General features: G+C 45.2%; 1 protein-coding gene and 1 pseudogene across 1 annotated transcript; both read left to right on the plus strand.

Annotated features, from left to right (window-relative positions):
* The first annotated feature begins 10,263 nt into the window (after positions 1 to 10,263).
* Positions 10,264 to 12,271, plus strand: LOC141495945 (kelch-like protein 9). Its single transcript, XM_074197867.1, has one exon. The coding sequence runs from the start codon at positions 10,309 to 10,311 to the stop codon at positions 12,223 to 12,225; it is 1,917 nt and encodes a 638-aa protein (XP_074053968.1). The 5' UTR covers positions 10,264 to 10,308; the 3' UTR covers positions 12,226 to 12,271.
* Positions 12,272 to 12,493: 222 nt separating this feature from the next.
* LOC141496522 (EEF1A lysine methyltransferase 2-like) overlaps positions 12,494 to 19,030 on the plus strand; it is a 31,504-nt pseudogene continuing 24,967 nt past the window's right edge.

Genomic DNA, 19,030 nt, shown 5'->3' on the forward strand with positions numbered 1-19,030 from the left:
CAACTTTGGTGATTTTTGGTGGCACCTCTCACCCAATTCCAAGAAACCATAGCATGTACAGCAGCCATACTTGGCAGATGGGTTCAACCAGGATGAGAGTAACCCATAGGTCTCAGATCTGGCAGAGGATGAGAAATTTGTTCCACTGGCTGTGAAGGCAATTGAAGCAGGTGTGATGGAGTGCTTAGAGCTTGGTCAAACATCAGCTATCCTAAGGTCATTCACTTTATTCCAGGCCATCAGAAGTCTTTTTGTCTTGTCACTGGACATAGAGGACTCTGGACAAGAGAGTAAGGCTGTTAGTTTTGTACAACTCTGCCTCACTTAAATCTAGTTAACCCTGTGATTGTCACTGGTTCTCTTTGAAAATGAGGGATGAACAACATGTAACTTTCTGAAGGGGAAAGGGGGGAGAAAGGCAAGGGAGAGAATGTGGACCTTTGTTTGAAAATATATATATATATATATATATATATAATTTATTTTTTCTTTTTAAAAAAGCCCTGGCACTTCTCCCAGTCCTCCCCTCTACCCTTAATCCCACATCCATCTCCACAAAAATTGCCCTCCTCAAGGATGTTCACCAACTAAACTCGTTCATCCACAGGAGCTTAATGTGTCTGTTATCTTGTGCCCCAATAGGCAACCTCTTAAAGCCTTTGTAGGGGTTTCAGTGACACCAAGCCCAGATAGGTCACATTTGGTGGTGGTAAAAAAACTAAATGATAAGCTTACTGAGTCATTATCACTCATCTTTGGGGAAAAGGAAAGCTGCCAGAACAGGAGATGAACAAATTTCCTGCTTTTCTTTCTTTCTTTTCTTTTTTTTTTCTACAATTTTTATCAATTAACAAACCTGCCTTTTTCCATCCCTCCCAACTCTTCTCTCACCTAAGGAAAAAAACCCTTGTAACAAATATGCATAGTCAAACAAAAAAAAAAATTCCCACATTTATCATGTTCTAAAATGTACTTTTTCTCATTTTTAGTCTATCATCTCTGTAAGGAGATAGGGAATAATTTTCATCATCTTTTCATCCTCTTAAAATTGTCATTCCAGCTACTTTAATCAGTGTGGTTTAGGCTTTCAAAATTGCTTCTTTACAATGTTGTTACTATCAGATAAATTAAGTTCTTATTCTGTTCCTTTCATTCTGCACCAGTTCATATATGTCTTCTCAGATTTCTCTGAATGATTCCTGTCATCATTTCTTATGGCACAGAAGCATTCTATTAAATTAATAGACTCTAATTTTTTCAGTTCCTCAATGGATAAGCATTCCCTTGGTTTCTAATACTTTGCCATTACAAAAAGTTGCTATTATTTTTTGTATACCAGTATCTTTTTTCTTTGATCTCTTTGTGGGAAAGGCCTAATGCAATGATTTTGGCAGGGGTTAAAGAGAATATACAGTGTAGTAAATTGGGGGGAGCATCATTTCCAAAATTACTTTCTCAAAATGGCTGAACCAATTCACAGGTCTATAAACACTAAATTAATATACTTAATTTCCTACAGTACCTCCAACATTTATCAGTCTCCTTTTTTTGTCATATTTGGTGATCTAATGGGTAGGAGTCACTGAGCTGTTTTAATTTGTATTTCTTTAATTATTATTTATTCAAAGCAATTTTTTAGATGTATGTTGACAGCTTGGATTTCTGAACTTAATGAAAACTATTCATATCCTTTGGGAAGTGGCAAATGTCCTGGTTTTCACACATGAAAAAGGGAAGGGGACACAATCCATAATATACATGTCAGTGAAGCTAATTTTGGTTCCTGGCAGCATTGTATAATATATTATGGAAATAGTAGTAAGTAGGCATCATCTAAATAAGGAAACAAATCATAAAGAGCAGCAACAAATGGATGAAGACTTACCAATCAGACATCCTCTCTGTCAGGGTTGATTAGAATGTTTTTGTTCATACTTTTGTCAAAGTCTCTGCCACTCCATCATGAGTTGGTCAAACCTGGGATATTTGTGTTCTTATGGCCAATATGGATGGGTCTTGGTGAGAGCTACTTTCAGGTTACATACAGGCTGAGTTCTCCACCCATAGGTGAAATGCCCCTTGATCTACTCAAGCAGGAAAAGACCCAGATTTCTCCAAGGAGCTCCACTCAGCACTTCACAAGTCAGAAGGATATCGATTATGCCCAGGTAAGAAAATGCTACCACATCTCAATCTCCCTCTAGACTCTGATATCTGTAGTCTCCAGAGGAAGACCCTATGAAGAATCCTATCTCATGAGTGACTTTCCCCAGATACTGTGGTCACCCCGGCCACCCAGCCAGGAATCTCTTGTATTTTAAGTTGGGCGGCTCAAGAATCCTGGTACATAGCAATCCAGAACATTACCCAGATAGATGTGGTGCTTCCTTCCACAATGAGGAAGGAAATCCTAGAGTTCAGAGGAAGGACCCCAACCCTCCTTGAGCCGTCTGACTCCTGCCATCTCCTCTTCCCTTCACAGATAAAACAAAACTCTGAGAACAAGAAGTCGGACTCTCACTTGCAGCTGGGAGTATCTTTCTGGAACCAGACCCCTCAAAGGCCCCCTGGGCCAGCCCAGGTTCACAGCATGCAGTGCTTACAGCCCTTGGAGGCAGGACTCAGTACAGAAACTGAAGAGAGTTCTGGCTGCTCCAGTGGTCAGCTCTTGCCAGACTTGGGGCCCAGAGAGATCCCAGGGCCAGGGGCCTACATCACTCCCAGTCAGATGATCAGACAGCCCCCAAACCAAAGATCATCGGGCTCCTACCCTCCCAAGCGTTCAGCCAAGCTCCATCCCAAGGCCAAGAGAAGACTCAACTTTAACCCTTGATCAACCCCATCCCTGGCCCCTGAGAGGTCTGGTCCAATACTGGCTACCTTTGCCTTCTGACCTTGTGACCTTGACTCAGTTGCTTCCCTTTCCTTAGCCTGAATTTTCTTCTCTCTAAAATGAGAGGCTTCTCCTAAATGATCCTTGAGGTCTCTAACTGTTCACAATGTGTAATCCTTTGTATTCCTACTTTTTAAAATTGGAAAATAAAGGGATGTCCCCACAGCAAATGAATGTTTTTGTTGAACTGAAAAGAGTCATTTGGCTCCCTCCTGAGACCATCTAGTTCTCTGTTTCTCAGTTCCCCTTAGCAGTTGGGGTCCCTCACCTCTTCTCCACATGGAGCAGCCCTCAGCAATCTATCCCTCAGAGTCCCAGGGTATCCTTGGGATCCTTATGGCCCTAATCATGTTACTTTGTGGAGGCAGTTCTGACAATTCCATCCCTTCTCAGTTTACTTGTCTGTAAAACGGGGGAATAATTCTCACCTACCACACTGGTTTCTTGTCACATTCTGTGAAGAATTGAGTTTTTCTGTCAGTGGGAGTCTGTTATCTTTCCAGCTCTCTTATGTATATAAAAAAAAAGTCAACACTTACCTTTAGAGGGTGTCCTTGAATGTCTGTGAGGGCTTCCCTTTCTCTTAGCTCAGACTAAAAAAAAACCTCAGAGAGCTGTGGAAAGTGCCTCCTGCTCCATTACCTCCAATATCCAGACTTAACTTGTTCAGTCCATCTCTCCAATCCATACCCTTCTCCTCAATCTCCTAATAATTCCTAAGCTTCAGGATCTTACTCCTGTTACAAAGACTCTTTCCTGAACTCCCTGCTTCCAGACTCTCCCCTTTGGAATCCAATCTGCACAATCCTTTCTGGACCTGCCCACCCCATGCCTTCCATTTGTTTGTTGAAAACCCCCCAAAGCTTCACTGTCCAACTCAAAGTCACTTCTGGAAAGCAACCCCTGCAGACCTGAGCCCCTCCAGCACCATGGGTGTACATCTTTTAAAACACCTGCTTCAAGTATAAGCCCCTCATTTCCCTACCAGAATGAAGGCGGCACTGGGATACTGACTTCAGGAAGCTCTCAGACTGGGAAGACAAAGGAGAGGCATCTTGAGTCCTAGTGGTTTTCTCTATTCCTTCCCTTTCAATCCTAGAGACCCCCCCCCACTCCTGGATGTTATCAAATATCCTGCCCCCTTCCCTAGTGGAGTCAAACATGTTGCCTTGTTTTACAATGGCCTTCCAAGAAAAGATCAACTCCCTTTGCTCTCCCTTTGTCCCAGCTGGGAGCTGGAGACTGCCAAGTGAGGACCAAATGCTGGAGAGATAAATATTCAGTGGTTCTTATTACCCATATCACCTAAGAGGGGAATCCAAGCTTGATCAGCTGAACTCAATGTCAGAGAGGTGTGTATTCAGAGATTGTCCTTCTGTGGGTTGACTTTATAAAGGATTAACATCTACTAAGTGGCCACTCAGATGGAGTTAGTGTCTATAGGGTAAGTGACAGCCCAGAGGCTGGGGTCCAGCAAAAGACTCTGAGGCTCTATCCCCTAACCCAGGATGTGAAGGACTACCACAGAATTGGTTTCCCAAAGCCAACAAGCCAAAGGTTATCCCAAGCATCTGACAGCTCAGATTGGAGCTCTGACACAGCACTCAGAGATTCCAGATGATCTGCATGCCACTGGGACTGTCTAATACCCACAGTTCATGGAAGTTTGCATAGATCTGAGTCACTGTTCACCACTTTTTGTCCCACTAGTAAACTAAAACTTCAGAACAATGACAATTATCCTTGATCTAGAGGGAAGAGGTTGAATTGAGGGATAAAGGCTATAGACTTGCATGGGGGAAAAAAACCAAACTGTTGACCAGAAATGAATCTAGGAATATGTAACAAACTTTTTACCCCTAGACCTCCAACCCAGGTTCATGCTAGGAGGAAGAGACAAAAACTGAGTATAATAGAAATAAACCTACATTTGGAATTTGAAGATCTCAAACTCCCTGTTTTGCCACTTACAACTACCTATATGACTTTGATCAAGTCACCCCACTTCTCTAAAATGAGAGGATCCCTATGGCCTCTACCAACTTTTAATCCTGAAAAATCTATGTCTCTCTCATTGTCAAATCTGGAGATTAAAAGGATAAGGCCTTTTCAGAAAAGCCTTCAATCCACTTACCTCTTTCTGTCTTCCTTCTCAGCTAAAATGGAATCCAAGGATAAACCCAGAAACTTTAAGTCTCAGAAAGAGCCAGTGATGGAACTCTTTTTCTATTCTAGAGCTGTATATCATTTTCAAACTTCAGGTAAGACAAATCAACTCATCTTCCAAGGGGCCCACCCTGAGCCCTACTTTCCTAACCTGAATATATCTACACCTCAAAGACCCATCCCAAGGGCTAGTCATAGAGTTTTCCTCATTTACACAGCATTAGCTTATTTGTCTACTCTTTTACTCCAAAACATTCAAAGTCTTTGTTGAGGACTTCAAAGATATTTTGCCTTAAAGTGATTAGATTGAAGTTGAGCTGTGTGTCTTAGGATAAACTCCTGATAAGGACTTGACTGTGAGATGAAGAGGAGTCAAATAGAAATATCAAGCTTGTATTAAGAGTCTATGTACAGGGGTGGCTAGGTGGTACAGTGAATAGAGCACCGGCCATGGAGTCAGGAGTACCTGAGTTCAAATCCGGCCTTAGACAATTAATAATTACCTAGCTGTGTGGTGTTGGGCAAGCCATTTAACCCCCATAGCCTTGCAAAAACCTAAAATAAAAAAAAAAGAGTCTATGTACAAGCCCAAGGAGGTGGCGCTGGAAATGGGGCCCTGAAAAACATACTGTATTCATCTAAGACAAAAACCCTGCCCTTATAATGAACATTCATAGAATTCAGCCTACTAACTTTGCCAGAATCCTTTCATATGCTGGATTGTTTTTTTTTTATTAGTTTCCTTTGTCCTCAGTCCATGCTCACACTGCTTGCTGATCTGATGCACAGGAATTGTATTCTTTTGTCTTCTCTAACTAGAAATGCCCACATTCTTCCAAGAAGCCCCTTCCTAGAACCCACTTCATAGCTCAGAAGTACTACTCTTATGTCTAGGTAAGTATATTCCACCCCTATTTACATCACAATCTCTACTCTCCCTGCTCTGACCCTCCCAGTCTCAACAAATTAAGTTCCTATAGGGAAGGAGAGAGGAGTGTGACCTTCTCCACATATTACCACACTACCCCAGAGTAATATATTGATTGGAATCTTTTGTGTCTTAACTTGGAAGGGGCATGGGAAGCAATCAATAACCCAAGGACACAGGGAGATGTCACTTTTCCAGGACAATATCACAATATTGGCATTAAGATGAAAGGCACTGGTTTTCCTCTGTCTGCCTCCTCTCCTTCCCAGGTGACCAAAAAATCTGAAGATAAGAAGCTGGACAACATATCAGAGATTCTGAGTGCCCATCCAGAACTATGTTCCTGCAGGGCTAGCCCAGCCTGACCTTGGGCAATGGTTTAGGTCCTGGGAGACAGGACCAAGGAGAGCAGCTAATGAAGAATTCAGCTGCACCAAGGGTCAGCTTCTGCTTCCTTTGGCAACCATACAGATCCAGAAGGCAAGAACCTATACCCTATCCAAACATACAGTCCAAATCAAAAGATCTGCCTCATCTCTCTTCTGAAGCCTTCAACCAGGACTCACCCCATGGTCAGGCAAAAACACACTTCTGAGTATCACCCACTTACCTGACCCTTCAGCTCTACTTCCAACCCTAATTCAGGGTCTAATCCCTTGCTGGCCTCTTGCCAGCTCTACTACTTTGGATAAATCACTACCACTTGGGGGGGGGGGGGGGTAGGGAGGGTCTCCATTGTCTTCTTTCAAATCAAGATCTTTTATGCAGTCCTCTATGTGGTCCCTTACCCCTTTCTATCTGAAGTTTGATAATAATTATTACTTTTCTAAAGTGATGTCTGGTGGATTTTTGGCAAAGCTGCTGATAAAATATCTCACATTATTCCTGTGGAGAAAATGGATATGGAATAGACGATCATTTTCAGAGCTGGTTGGATGACAAGATACAAAGCATACTTAGTAATGGTTCAGTATCAGCTTTGCAGGAAGTGTTCAGTCAGATGTCTCACTGATCTGTACTGGCCCTCTTTTTCTTTTTAATTTTATTTAGGGGTGGCTAGGTGGTGCAGTGAATAGAGCACCAGCCCTGAAGTCAGGAGGACCTGAGTTCAAATACAGCCTCAGACACTTAATAATTATCTAGCTGTAATGGCCTTGGGCAAGCCACTTAACCCCATTGCCTTGCAAAAACCTAAAAAAAAAAGAAACATTTATTTAAGGCAATGAGATTAAGTGACTTGCCCAAGGTCACACAGCTAGGCAATGATTAAATGTCTAAGGCTGAATTTGAACTCAAGTTCTCCTGACTCTAGGGCTGGAGCTCTATCCACTGTGCCACCTAGGTGCCCCAGCCCTCTTTTAATCAAAATTTTTTTCAAACAAAACCTGCTTTTTCTTCTTCTCACCTCACTTTTCATTGAGAAAGTAAGAAAAATTAATTATGAACATGTATAGAGAAGTGATCACATGTCAAACTCTAAGTCTGGACTGATCTAAACACAGTCTTCCTTCCCTATGTGCTACAGACTAGAGCTGGAGGAAATCATAAACCACTGTGAAGTGGCTATCTCTATGTCAATGGCTTGAGACTACACTCCAGTGAGTTCTACCCACTGTTTGCCCCCAGTGATCATTAACCCATTGACTAGGTTCCCTTCAAATTTGTTATCTAATCTAAATTGAACCCTAAGTGAAGCAGGACAATCATGCTACTTCTCAAAGGATTATCCCACTCTTGCCCCCTCCCCTTTAACTCCTTACCTTAAAATACAATAAATAAAAGAACTGTGACATCAACTGAAGAATAACTTGAACAAGTTGTGGTATATGCTTATAATGGAATATTATAGTGTTATAAGAAATGAAGAGAAGGATAATTTCAGAAAAATCTGGAAAGATTTACAGTTCATGAAGTGAGCAGAACCAGGAGAACATTGTATATAGTAACAGCAGTATTGTATAATGAATGTGAATTACTTAACTATTCTCAGTGATACAATGATCCAAGATAATCCCAAAGGATTCATGGTGAAAAAGGCTATCTACTTCCAAAAAAAAAAATAGCATCTCAATACAGACAGAAGTATATTATTTTTCACTTTATTTTTTTGAGTTTTCCTCCATGAAATATAGAAATATTTTACATGAATGCATATGTAGAATCCATATCACACTGTTTACTTCTTACCCTTTAAGGAAGGGGAAGGGATTAGGGGTTAAGATGGAAAGATAGAATTTGGAATTCAAGACTTAAAAAAAAAAGACAACAAATGCCAAAAATTGTCCTTACATGTAATTGAGGGGAAACAAAATATTATTTAAAAAAGTATATCTACTAGATAAAATGACCATTTCCATACATACAGTGTTAAATAGAGGGACAGTATGTAAAATTGAATTCTATGGATTTTCTTTCTTTTTAAGGATAAAAATAACTGTACTGCTTATCTCAGGATCCTTCTGGCCTTCCTTCTGATCTCTATTTTTGATTAGAAGAAAAGGGAGCTAGTCACAACATACATCTTTCTCTCCAAATCAGAAAAAAAAAAACCTTACTAACAAATGTGTGTGGTCTAGCAAATTTCCTGATTGGCCATACAAAAAAAAAATGTATGTTTTATCCTATAACTTCATTTCATCCCTCTCCATCAAATAGTGGCTTCCTAGTCCTTACCTCATCCACCCTAAAGCTCATGTTTCCTCAAATCTCCACAGCACCCAATGCTTTCAATCTCTCCTTCCCCTTCTTGATCTTTTGACAAATCAATACTATCTTTGACTTCTCTTGGACATCACCTCTTCCTAGATTGCTCCAGGGACACTCTTGGCTCATTCCCTCCCAGATAAACTGATTTTAAAAGATTTTAAAGATTCTCTGAGTATTGATGAGGAGTGGTGCGGTGACTTTCTCTTTAAATCTCTTTAAAGATTTTTAATAAGATTTTAAAGATTGTCAGTATTGTTGAGTGGTGTGGTGACTTTCTCTAAAGTCAGTGGTGTTGGCATCATTTCTGTGTCTTTGATTCAACTGTTAACTATTAATGATTAATGCCTCAGTTCCATTTAACCAATTCATGTCCATTAGATTTTATGAATGGATATTTACTGGGAATATAAAACGAGAAGTAAAGATATTTCTTCCCAATCTCTGGGGCTGAGGGATACTATCTCACAGGATGGGGAGACTGAATCGGTCCCATCCAGCGCTTCCAAAGGTCGGACAGCTGCAGGATGAGACATCAACTCCCGCCAGGCCGAGTCAGACAAGTTGTCCAGGGCTTTGCCGGTGAGAGGCAAGTTCACGGGGAGGAAAACCCGATCAGAGGCAACAGCAGGGCCAGGCAGTGCCGGGCCATCCGCCCTCCCTGGGGAGACGAGGCCGGGCTTGTCCATCTGAACCTACTGGCGGCTGGAACCGGGCCTCATCCTCCGGTTCCAGCCAATCAGCAGTCTCTTGTGGGCAGAGTGGAAGCGGAGCTCTGCGCATGCCCCTCCGCAGGCGCGAGCCCGGCCCTTCTATTAGCCATGACGGCGCTTCCCGGCCGCCCCCCTCCCGAGTGGGGATGACGTCACAGGGCGTTCTGCACACGCTCACCCGGCTCGGCCTCCCCAGCGCTCGCCACTAGGGGCGCTGGTGACCGCCGGCTCCCCCCGCGCCGGGCCAACGGCCCCGAACGTTCCCCGAAGGGCCCCCGGCAGCGCCCCGGGGCCGCCCCGCGTGGGGTCGCCTCCGCACACCGAGCCCCCCCCCCCCGCAGAGCCGCCCCCCGCCCCCGCCGCCCGGAGATGCTCGTGCCCGCCCTCGCGGCCCGGGGCCGGAGCCGGGGAGCCCGCGCGCCCGCGGCCGAGCTGGGGCCGGGGGCCCCGGGGGCCCCGGGGAGCGGCGGTTCGCGCCGCGCGGCGGCCTAGGGTGCGGAGGCCGCGAGCCCGCAGCCCCCCCCCGCGGCGCCCCCCAGCCCGGCCGCGGGCGCGCAGCGGCGGCGCGGCGCAGCCCCCTCCCCTCCCCCTCCCCTCCCCTCGCCTCTTCCTCCTCCCCCGCCCGCGGAGGAGCCGAGCGGAGCCGCGAGCCCGAGCGGCGGCGGCGGCGGCGGCGGCGGCGGCCTCCTCCTCCTCCTCCTCCTCCTCCTCCTCCTCCTCCTCCTCCTCCTTCTCCTCCTCCTCCTCCTCCTCCTCCTCCTCCTCCTCCCCTCCTCCTCCTCCTCCTCCTCCTCCCCTCCTCCTCCTCCTCCTCCTCCTCCTCCCCTCCCCCTCCTCCTCCTCCTCCTCCCCTCCTCCTCCCCTCCTCCCCGGCCGGCCGGCCCGGGCCCTCCGCGGACCGGGGCATGGACCGCCGCGGCCCCGGAGGGGAGCTCCCGGCGGCCCTCGGCGAGCGCGGCCCGGGGCCCGGCGAGGAGGCCCACGCCAAGGCGGCCCCGGGCGGCGGGGAGATGGGCGTGCCGGCCCCCGCGCAGGCCAAGGCCGGCGCCACCCGCTTCTTCCGCAGCAACACGCACAGCTCCGTGGTGCTGCGGGGCTTCGACCAGCTGCGCGGGGAGGGCCTGCTGTGCGACGTGAGCCTGCTGCCCGGCGACGGCGATGACGCGTTCCCCGTGCACCGGGCCATGATGGCCTCGGCCAGCGACTACTTCAAGGCCATGTTCACGGGGGGCATGAAGGAGCAGGAGCTGAAGCGCATCAAGCTGCACGGCGTCAACAAGGTGGGCCTCAAGAAGATCATCGACTTCATCTACACGGCCAAGCTGTCCCTGACCATGGACGACCTGCAGGACACGCTGGAGGCGGCCAGCTTCCTGCAGGTGCTGCCGGCCCTGGACTTCTGCAAGGTCTTCCTCATCTCGGGCGTGTCCCTGGACAACTGCGTGGAGGTGGGCCGCCTGGCCAACACCTACCACCTGACGGAGGTGGACAAGTACGTCAACAACTTCATCCTGCGCAACTTCCCCGCGCTGCTGCGCAGCGGCGAGTTCGAGAAGCTGCCCTTCGAGCGGCTGGCCGCGGCGCTGGCCTCCAACGGCCTGCGCCACTGCGGCGAGCTGGAGCTCTTCGAGGCCGCCTGCCGCTGGCTGCGCCACGAGGAGCCGCGCATGGAGCTGGCGCCCAAGCTCATGAAGAACATCCGCTTCCCGCTCATGTCCCCGCAGGACCTCATCAACTACGTGCAGACCGTGGACTTCATGCGCGCCGACAACACCTGCGTCAACCTGCTGCTGGAGGCCAGCAACTACCAGATGATGCCCTACATGCAGCCCGTCATGCAGTCGGAGCGCACGGCCATCCGCTCCGACAGCACGCACCTGGTCACCCTGGGCGGCGTCCTGCGCCAGCAGCTGGTGGTCAGCAAGGAGCTGCGCATGTACGACGAGAAGGCCCACGCCTGGAAGGCGCTGGCGCCCATGGACGCGCCCCGCTACCAGCACGGCATCGCCGTCATCGGCAACTTCCTCTACGTGGTGGGCGGCCAGAGCAACTACGACACCAAGGGCAAGACGGCCGTGGACACGGTCTTCCGCTTCGACCCGCGCTCCAACAGGTGGATGCTGGTGGCGCCCCTCAACGAGAAGCGCACCTTCTTCCACCTGAGCGCGCTGCGGGGCCACCTGTACGCCGTGGGCGGCCGCAACGCGGCCGGGGAGCTGGCCACCGTGGAGTGCTACAGCCCGCGCCTCAACGAGTGGAGCTACGTGGCCAAGATGAGCGAGCCCCACTACGGCCACGCCGGCACCGTCTACGGGGGGCTGATGTACATCTCGGGGGGCATCACCCACGACACCTTCCAGAAGGAGCTCATGTGCTTCGACCCGGACGCCGACCGCTGGGCGCAGAAGGCGCCCATGACCACGGTGCGCGGCCTGCACTGCATGTGCACCGTGGGGGACAAGCTCTACGTCATCGGCGGCAACCACTTCCGGGGCACCAGCGACTACGACGACGTGCTGAGCTGCGAGTACTACCTGCCGGCCCTGGACCAGTGGACGCCCATCGCCGCCATGCTGCGCGGCCAGAGCGACGTGGGGGTGGCCGTGTTCGAGGACAAGATCTACGTGGTGGGGGGCTACTCGTGGAACAACCGCTGCATGGTGGAGATCGTGCAGAAGTACGACCCCGACAAGGACGAGTGGCACAAGGTCTTCGACCTGCCCGAGTCTCTGGGGGGCATCCGGGCCTGCACCCTCACGGTCTTCCCGCCCGAGGAGAACGCGGGCTCCCCGTCCCGGGAGTCGCCCCTCTCCGCCCCCTGAGCCGCCCTTCCTTCCCGGGGGGGGGTCCCCGGAGGGGAGGGGGAGGGGAGGGGCCTCCCGGTCCGCCCCCGGTGCTTCGGAGCTTGGGGGGGGGCGGACGTGGCGTCGTCGTCGTCGTCGTGATGTTTGTGTGTCGTGGAATGCTCGTGTGTGCTTCCCAGCAGCCCCCCGCTCGCCCCCCGCAGCGCCTGGGGGGCATCTGTGCCCGCGTGGGGGGTGCCCTCTTGTGCGGTGACCGCTCCTCCTCGGCCCACCCAGGCAGCGGGGCATGAGCTGCTTCCTGCGTCCTCTGAGGCTCCTGACCTTGTCTCCCTCTCGGCCCACCTGCCCGGGTGAGTCAGACACATTCCAGGCAGAGGAACTGCCTTTGACAGAAAATGTCACTGCAGAAATAGTAATGCCAGAAAAAATGCATGGCTTCATCTCTGTGCCCAGTTTCTGGACTTTGATTATTGGTGTTTCTGCTTTTGATTGTTTTTTTTCATGTAGGCACATTCATAAAAAAACTGAATTTTTAAAATTCAGTACTTCAATGAATGGTACTTCAATGGAATAAGAAATTTTTTAAGCTTTTCCCAAGAAGCAATTTCTCATAGTAACAGTTATGGAATCTATGGAATTCAGTATAGCTCTACTGAATTTAGGGGAACAAGAACCTGAAGCATGTTCAATGTATCTAGATACCTGGTCCCATTTTTCTGTCCCCACAAATTAACCCTATTTTACTTGGCTGTTGAGATAACTTACACATTCCATGCCTTCTCCATAGTCAATGTTAATCAGGTTACATAGCACAAGATTCACTTTCAGCCTGAGAGCTGCTTTGCTCTGTGAATTCAGAAGTCCATGTTTTATTTTTTTGTTCAATAAAACTTTAAATGTTCAAAAAAAGCATGTATCATTGTGAATCCTGAATCTATTATCTCTTTTCCAGGAGTTGTGTAGTTTATTTCATTCTTGGTACTCTAGAATCATGACTGGTTATTACATTGAACAGAATTCATAAGTCTTTCAAAGTAGTTTGGTTTGCATGTTCTTGGATAAGTAGTTTTTCTTGTTTTGTTCATTTCAGTCTACATTATTTATACAAGTCTTTCCAGATTTTTTGAAACCATCCCTTTTATCATTCATGCTACATTATGCTAATATACCATTTTTCACTCTACCATTATTCATTTGATAAGTCCTGTTTCCCCCCCCCTTTAGATTCCAATTCTTTTCTTCTACAAAAAAGCTACTATAGACATTTTTATAAATGATTTTTGCCCAGTAGGTATATTGGGATGGGTCAGAGGATTTGCGTAATTTCAGTATTTTGAGGTCACAATTTTAGATTGCTTTCCAGAATGGTTGGACCAGTTCACCAATCCATCACCTGAGTATCAATATGCCTTTTCTACCCACAAACCTCTAACTTTTGTATTTTTTTCTGGGCAACTTTGGCAATTTAATACATATGAACTGGAACCTCAGAGATACTTTAATTTTCATTTCTTTTTATATATATATATATGTATATATATATATATATATATATATATATATGTATATACATATATATAGTGCTATTGCTATAGTTTAGACTTTGCCTCTTGAGATTAGCCTTCTAATATTCTTTGAGCATTTAGTAATGGAAGGGTGATTTATTCTAAATTGCAGTCCCTTCCATATATATATATATATATATATATATATATATATATATATATATGTATTTTTATATGTTTATATGTTATAATATGTGTTATATAATATATATTATGTTGATACATTATATATATTTACTTATATATTTTAAGTGAGTCTTATATAATAGAAGTTTGCTGCAAAGAATTTTTCCCCCAGTTAACTTTCTCTTTCTTAGCTCTTTCTTTTGTTTGTGCAATTAAAAAAACATAATTAAAAAATGTCCCTTTTCTGCAGTCCTCCAGTCCTTTGTTTACAGAGTCTCCCCTTGGCCATTTATCAAAAAGAGAAATTCTTCCTTGCTTCTCCAAGATGAATTGTATCCATTTGGAGGTAATCTTGGAATGCCATTTGAGATATTACTCTAAATCTAACTTCTGCCATATTGCTGTCCAGCAGCAATATGGCAGTTTTTCTGCCATCGCAGTCATTACTCTAATAGTTGTGGTCTTTGTGTTTATTGAATACTGTACTAATAGATAATGGACATCATTGATTTATCCTTGATCTTCATCCATTTCCCTCTATTTTTTTTTTTACAAGGCAGATGGGGTTAAGTGGCTTGCCCAAGGCCATACAGCTAGGTAATTATTAAGTGTCTGAGGCCAGATTTGAACTCAGGTACTCCTGACTCCAGGGCCAATGCTCTATCCACTGTGCCACCTAGCTCCCCCCTCTATTTTTTAATGGGCTTTTCATATATGTCAAATATCCATTTAGAGTGTTTTTTACCTAATGTGTTCCACTGATCGACCTTTCAGATTTTAAACAAGTATCATATAATTTGATATTTAGAATAGATGTACTTCTAGACCCCTTATCTTCCCACTTTTCCTCATTATTTCCTTTAAGAATTTTGGCTTTTTGTTCTGGATGAATTTCCTTTTTCCCCCTAGTGTTATAAAATAATCCTCTGGTAGTTTGATTTTTCTGGCACTGAATAACTTGATTCAAGTAGCACTGACATTTTATTCTATTTACTTGTTCTACATGTGAGAAATAAATATTTCTCCTTTTGGATCTGTTTTCATTTCCATAAAGAGTATTTTATAATTGTATTTACATAGTCTTGGCAGGGAGATGTCCCAAGTATTTTATACATTCAGTAGTTATTTTAAATACAATTTCTCTTCTCCTTCCTGTTGAGTTTTGTTGGTAAATGACAGAAATGCTAAGACTTTGAGACCATTTAGTTGATTGCTTTTCTTTGGCCTCTGTTTACCTTCTCTCTGCTAAATCACTTAATTTTTAAAATTTATTCTGTAGTTAAATTGTTTCAATTAAATTTTAGTTAACTTAGATTTTCAAAGTAAATTCTCATGGCACCCATACAAAATTATAACTTTTTTGTCTATGCTCATTCCCTCAATTTCTTTTTCTTTTTATAGTTAGCATTTCCAACAATATGTAAAATAATAGTAGATAATGGACATCCTTGATTTATTCTTGATCTTCATCCATTTCCCTCTAATTTTTTTTAATGGGCCTTTCATATATGTCAAATATCCATTTAGAACTCATTGTGGGTATATGGAATAAGATACTGATTGATATCCTTTCAATGTGAATCAGTTTAATGTGTGTTCTGTTTAGATCTTGTCATATCATGAGGTTTTTTTCAAAGTTGTTTACATTCTCAGGTTATGGGATTCCATTGTTTCCATTTCTTGCTAATGGAGGATTGGTGGAAGGTGGGTTATTTTTGAACTAAGGTGTGAGTACACCTAAAGGTGTTGAAAGAAAGGAGAGGAGTGTATGGTGTTTGCCCAACTGAGAGTTGCAGGGAGTGAAAAAGAAGATATGAAAGTTTCTGAGTATGATAATAGAATAAGAGGGCAAGAAGAGAAGTTTGAAGACTATGTTCCATAAATGTCATGGAAGATCCCACAGCCTTGATCTTCCCAATCTAATTCTCTGCCACATCACCTCAAGAGCATCTGTAAGGGAGAAGGAGGCAAGGTCAGATAGATTTCAAGTGAAGAGAGGCAAAGTGGAGTGAAGATAGGGAAACAAGGAAAATGCCCCCTATTGCTGCTGGACCTGTGCAGGGGGAGGGTAACCAGTTTTCTTTGATGGAGGCACCCAGTCCCTTTCAGAACATGATTCTCTCATAAGAAACCACTGTGGCAGTTTGATGACAATTGTCATCACCCCTACCCTACAAATTAGGAAACTAAAGTTCTGAACGATGATGAGGCTACTGGAGTTACAACATGGAAATAACATCATCAAAGACTTTGAGCAGCCAAGGACACCAGACTTTGGGGATTTGTAGGAGAGGCCCTGTGTGAAATGGAGCATGTGGCCAGCTCTAAAGGGACCATATTGTCATGGGCCTGGATCGTGCCAAGCCAATCTTGCCAATTCACCAAACAAACACAACATTTGCAATGGGAATATCCATTTATTTTACAGTGTTCATATGTGGGTAAGGAAGATGAAGTGGAAGCAAAGGGAAGGGAAAGGAAGAGAAGGAGGCAGAGTAAGAAGAGGTGATTAAGTGAGGGTCACATAGTCATGGGCAAAGGCAGCCAACACTGGGCCTAACTTCAGGGCCAACCGGGGAGGGATGGATGAGGGGTTGAAACTGAGTCTTCTGATAGTGGGTGGGATTGGGTTGAAACACCACCTTTGTCTTCAGATTAAGATGGCAAATACTGGTTGTACTTTCTGGAAGACCTCCTTGGAGTCAAGTTGTTTATTCTCAGAAACCTGCATCATCTATGAAGGGAAGGGGAAGAAAAAGGATTCAGAGGAGCAGGTAAGGACTTGACTCTCTTCCCTCTGAGTCCCATCACTTCCTCTTTGAGGAAGGAAGCACCACATTGATCCTGATAAAGTAAGTTTTCTGTGTTGTGTCTCTTGAGCTCCCAGTTTCAACTTAAAATGTGTGTGTGTGGGGGGGCATTGCTATTACTTTGAGACAGGAGGCACCCAGCCCAATATAGAGAGAGGGTCATCCACATTCTCCTAGAGGAGCCCCACCTTTTTTTTTAATTCATGGACTCATTTGGCAAGCAGGTACAGTATGGTAAAGATTCCTCCAGAAAATAATGTTTTAAATGCACACACACACACACACACACACACACAAAATGTGGGATTAGAAGAAATAAATTATTTTATATGTATATAAATTATATATTAAAATAATTTTTTCATTATTTTTACTATTACACAAAAATTTGCTTTTAAAGTTTGAGATCCATATTTTTCTCTCCTTCATTCCTTTGTCCCCTCCCTTAAATGGAAAGCAGTTTGATATAGGTTTTACCTGTGCAGTCATACAAAACATATTTCCATATTAGTCTTGTGAAAGAAAACAGACAAAACTACACACAAAAAAAATAAAAAAAGAATGCTTCAATCTGCATTCAGACTCCATCAAATCTTCCTTTAGAGTTGGATAGCTTTTTATTACAGGTCCTGCTGTTTTGTCTTGGATCTTTGCATTGCTGAGAATAGCTAAATCATTCACACTTGATCATTAAGCAATATTGCTATTATCGGATACAATGTTCTCCTGGAAAGTGTTTCCAGGTAAAATTATAATATTTTTCAAAAATTCACAAACTCGGGAGTGGCTAGATGGTGCAGTGGATAAAGCACCGGCCCTGGAGTCAGGAGTACCTGGGTTCAAATCTGGTCTCAGACACTTAATAATTACCTAGCTGTGTAGCCTTTGGCAAGCCACTTCACCCCATTTGCCTTGGGAAAAAAAACAAAAAAAAAGTTCACAAACTCCAAGTTAAGAACTTTCACTCTATAGGGTCTTACTCTGGAAACTCCGGAAATCAGAGCTCAGGGAGAAGGTGGGGCATGGAAAAGGGAGGGAGGGATATTTGGTGCTAGATTGTTAAAGAATGTACTTACCAGAGCATGGTGTAAGGGTCCTGGCTGGGAAGGGTCTGGTGTGGTCTGTTGGGGGGAAATCAGCATTATTCTTATGGAATAGCTGAAAGGAGTTTCCACCTGTATTTGGAAAGAGCAGAGTGGATGAACTGAAGGTCTGAGAGAGCAGGGCTTGAAAGACTCCCCTCCCCCACAAAAACTCACTTTATGTAAGGGCCCCAGCAAAGTCCAAAGACTATAAACTGTTTGAGGGCAAGTTGTTTTTTTTTCCATGGTAAAGAGTAGTCACCAGGGCTGTGACAAGTAAAGTTCGTGTTCCTTTGTCAGCCCTGAGTTGGGTTGGGGGTGGCATTCAAAAGTAGTAACTCTTGAAGGGTCCCTATAGGTAGAAGCAACTTTGCAGTGAAGCTCCAATTAGGTGAGAGCTGGGGAACTCAGGATATGCTAAAAGAAGCTCTGCCTAGGGTCCTGAGATACAATCCCAAGGACACAAACATCCCAGACCTTTTTTCAGAGACAGTTCAATCTAGTCTGCTGTCATTGAAGAACTTGAGAGAAAGAAGTAGATCAAATCTTCCTGCAGCATGAATGAGAATTGTGACCTATCTCTGAAATTGTGTACCTGGGCTAGATACAGTATGGGAGTAGGAGGAATCAAGGTGGCATCCCTAGGGAGGGAGAAGGTTTTTTGTTTTTTTGTTTTTACCTGGAGGACATGCCCAGGATATCTGGTAGCCCCTTTCAGCCTACTGACTATAGACAAATCCCATTTCTGACTCTGATTCTACCATCTTCTGACCAGATTGTTGAGTGGGTTCTGGCTGGATCCTGGACTTGTTAGCAGGTTCTGGGGTGGGGCTCTGAGGATGAAGAGTGAGGAAAGGGAGGCTGAGAGTGGATCTCCTGGGCTGAGGGGCTGGGGTTTCCTACCTGATAAGTACATCTGGCCCTAGAGATCTGGGGAATTTTCATCATGATGAATGAAAATTTCTTGCTGGTCTTCAAAGATGAGAACCTCAGAATTCACTGGGGTTTTTTTGTTTGTTTTAGATTTTTCAAGGCAATGGGGTTAAGTGGCTTGCCCAAGGCCACAGGGCTAGGTAATTATTAAGTGTCTGAGGTCGGATTTGAACCCAGGTACTCCTGGGTTCAAAGGCTGACTCCAAGGCCAGTGCTCTATTCACTATGCCACCTAGCCACCCCGAATTTACTGTTTCTGAAGGGAAAGAGAACCAACAAGAGTCAAGTGGTTTGAGTGTGCTTCTGC

This window comes from Macrotis lagotis, chromosome 8, assembly GCF_037893015.1.
Source record: "Macrotis lagotis isolate mMagLag1 chromosome 8, bilby.v1.9.chrom.fasta, whole genome shotgun sequence".
NCBI classification, from domain to species: domain Eukaryota; kingdom Metazoa; phylum Chordata; class Mammalia; order Peramelemorphia; family Peramelidae; genus Macrotis; species Macrotis lagotis.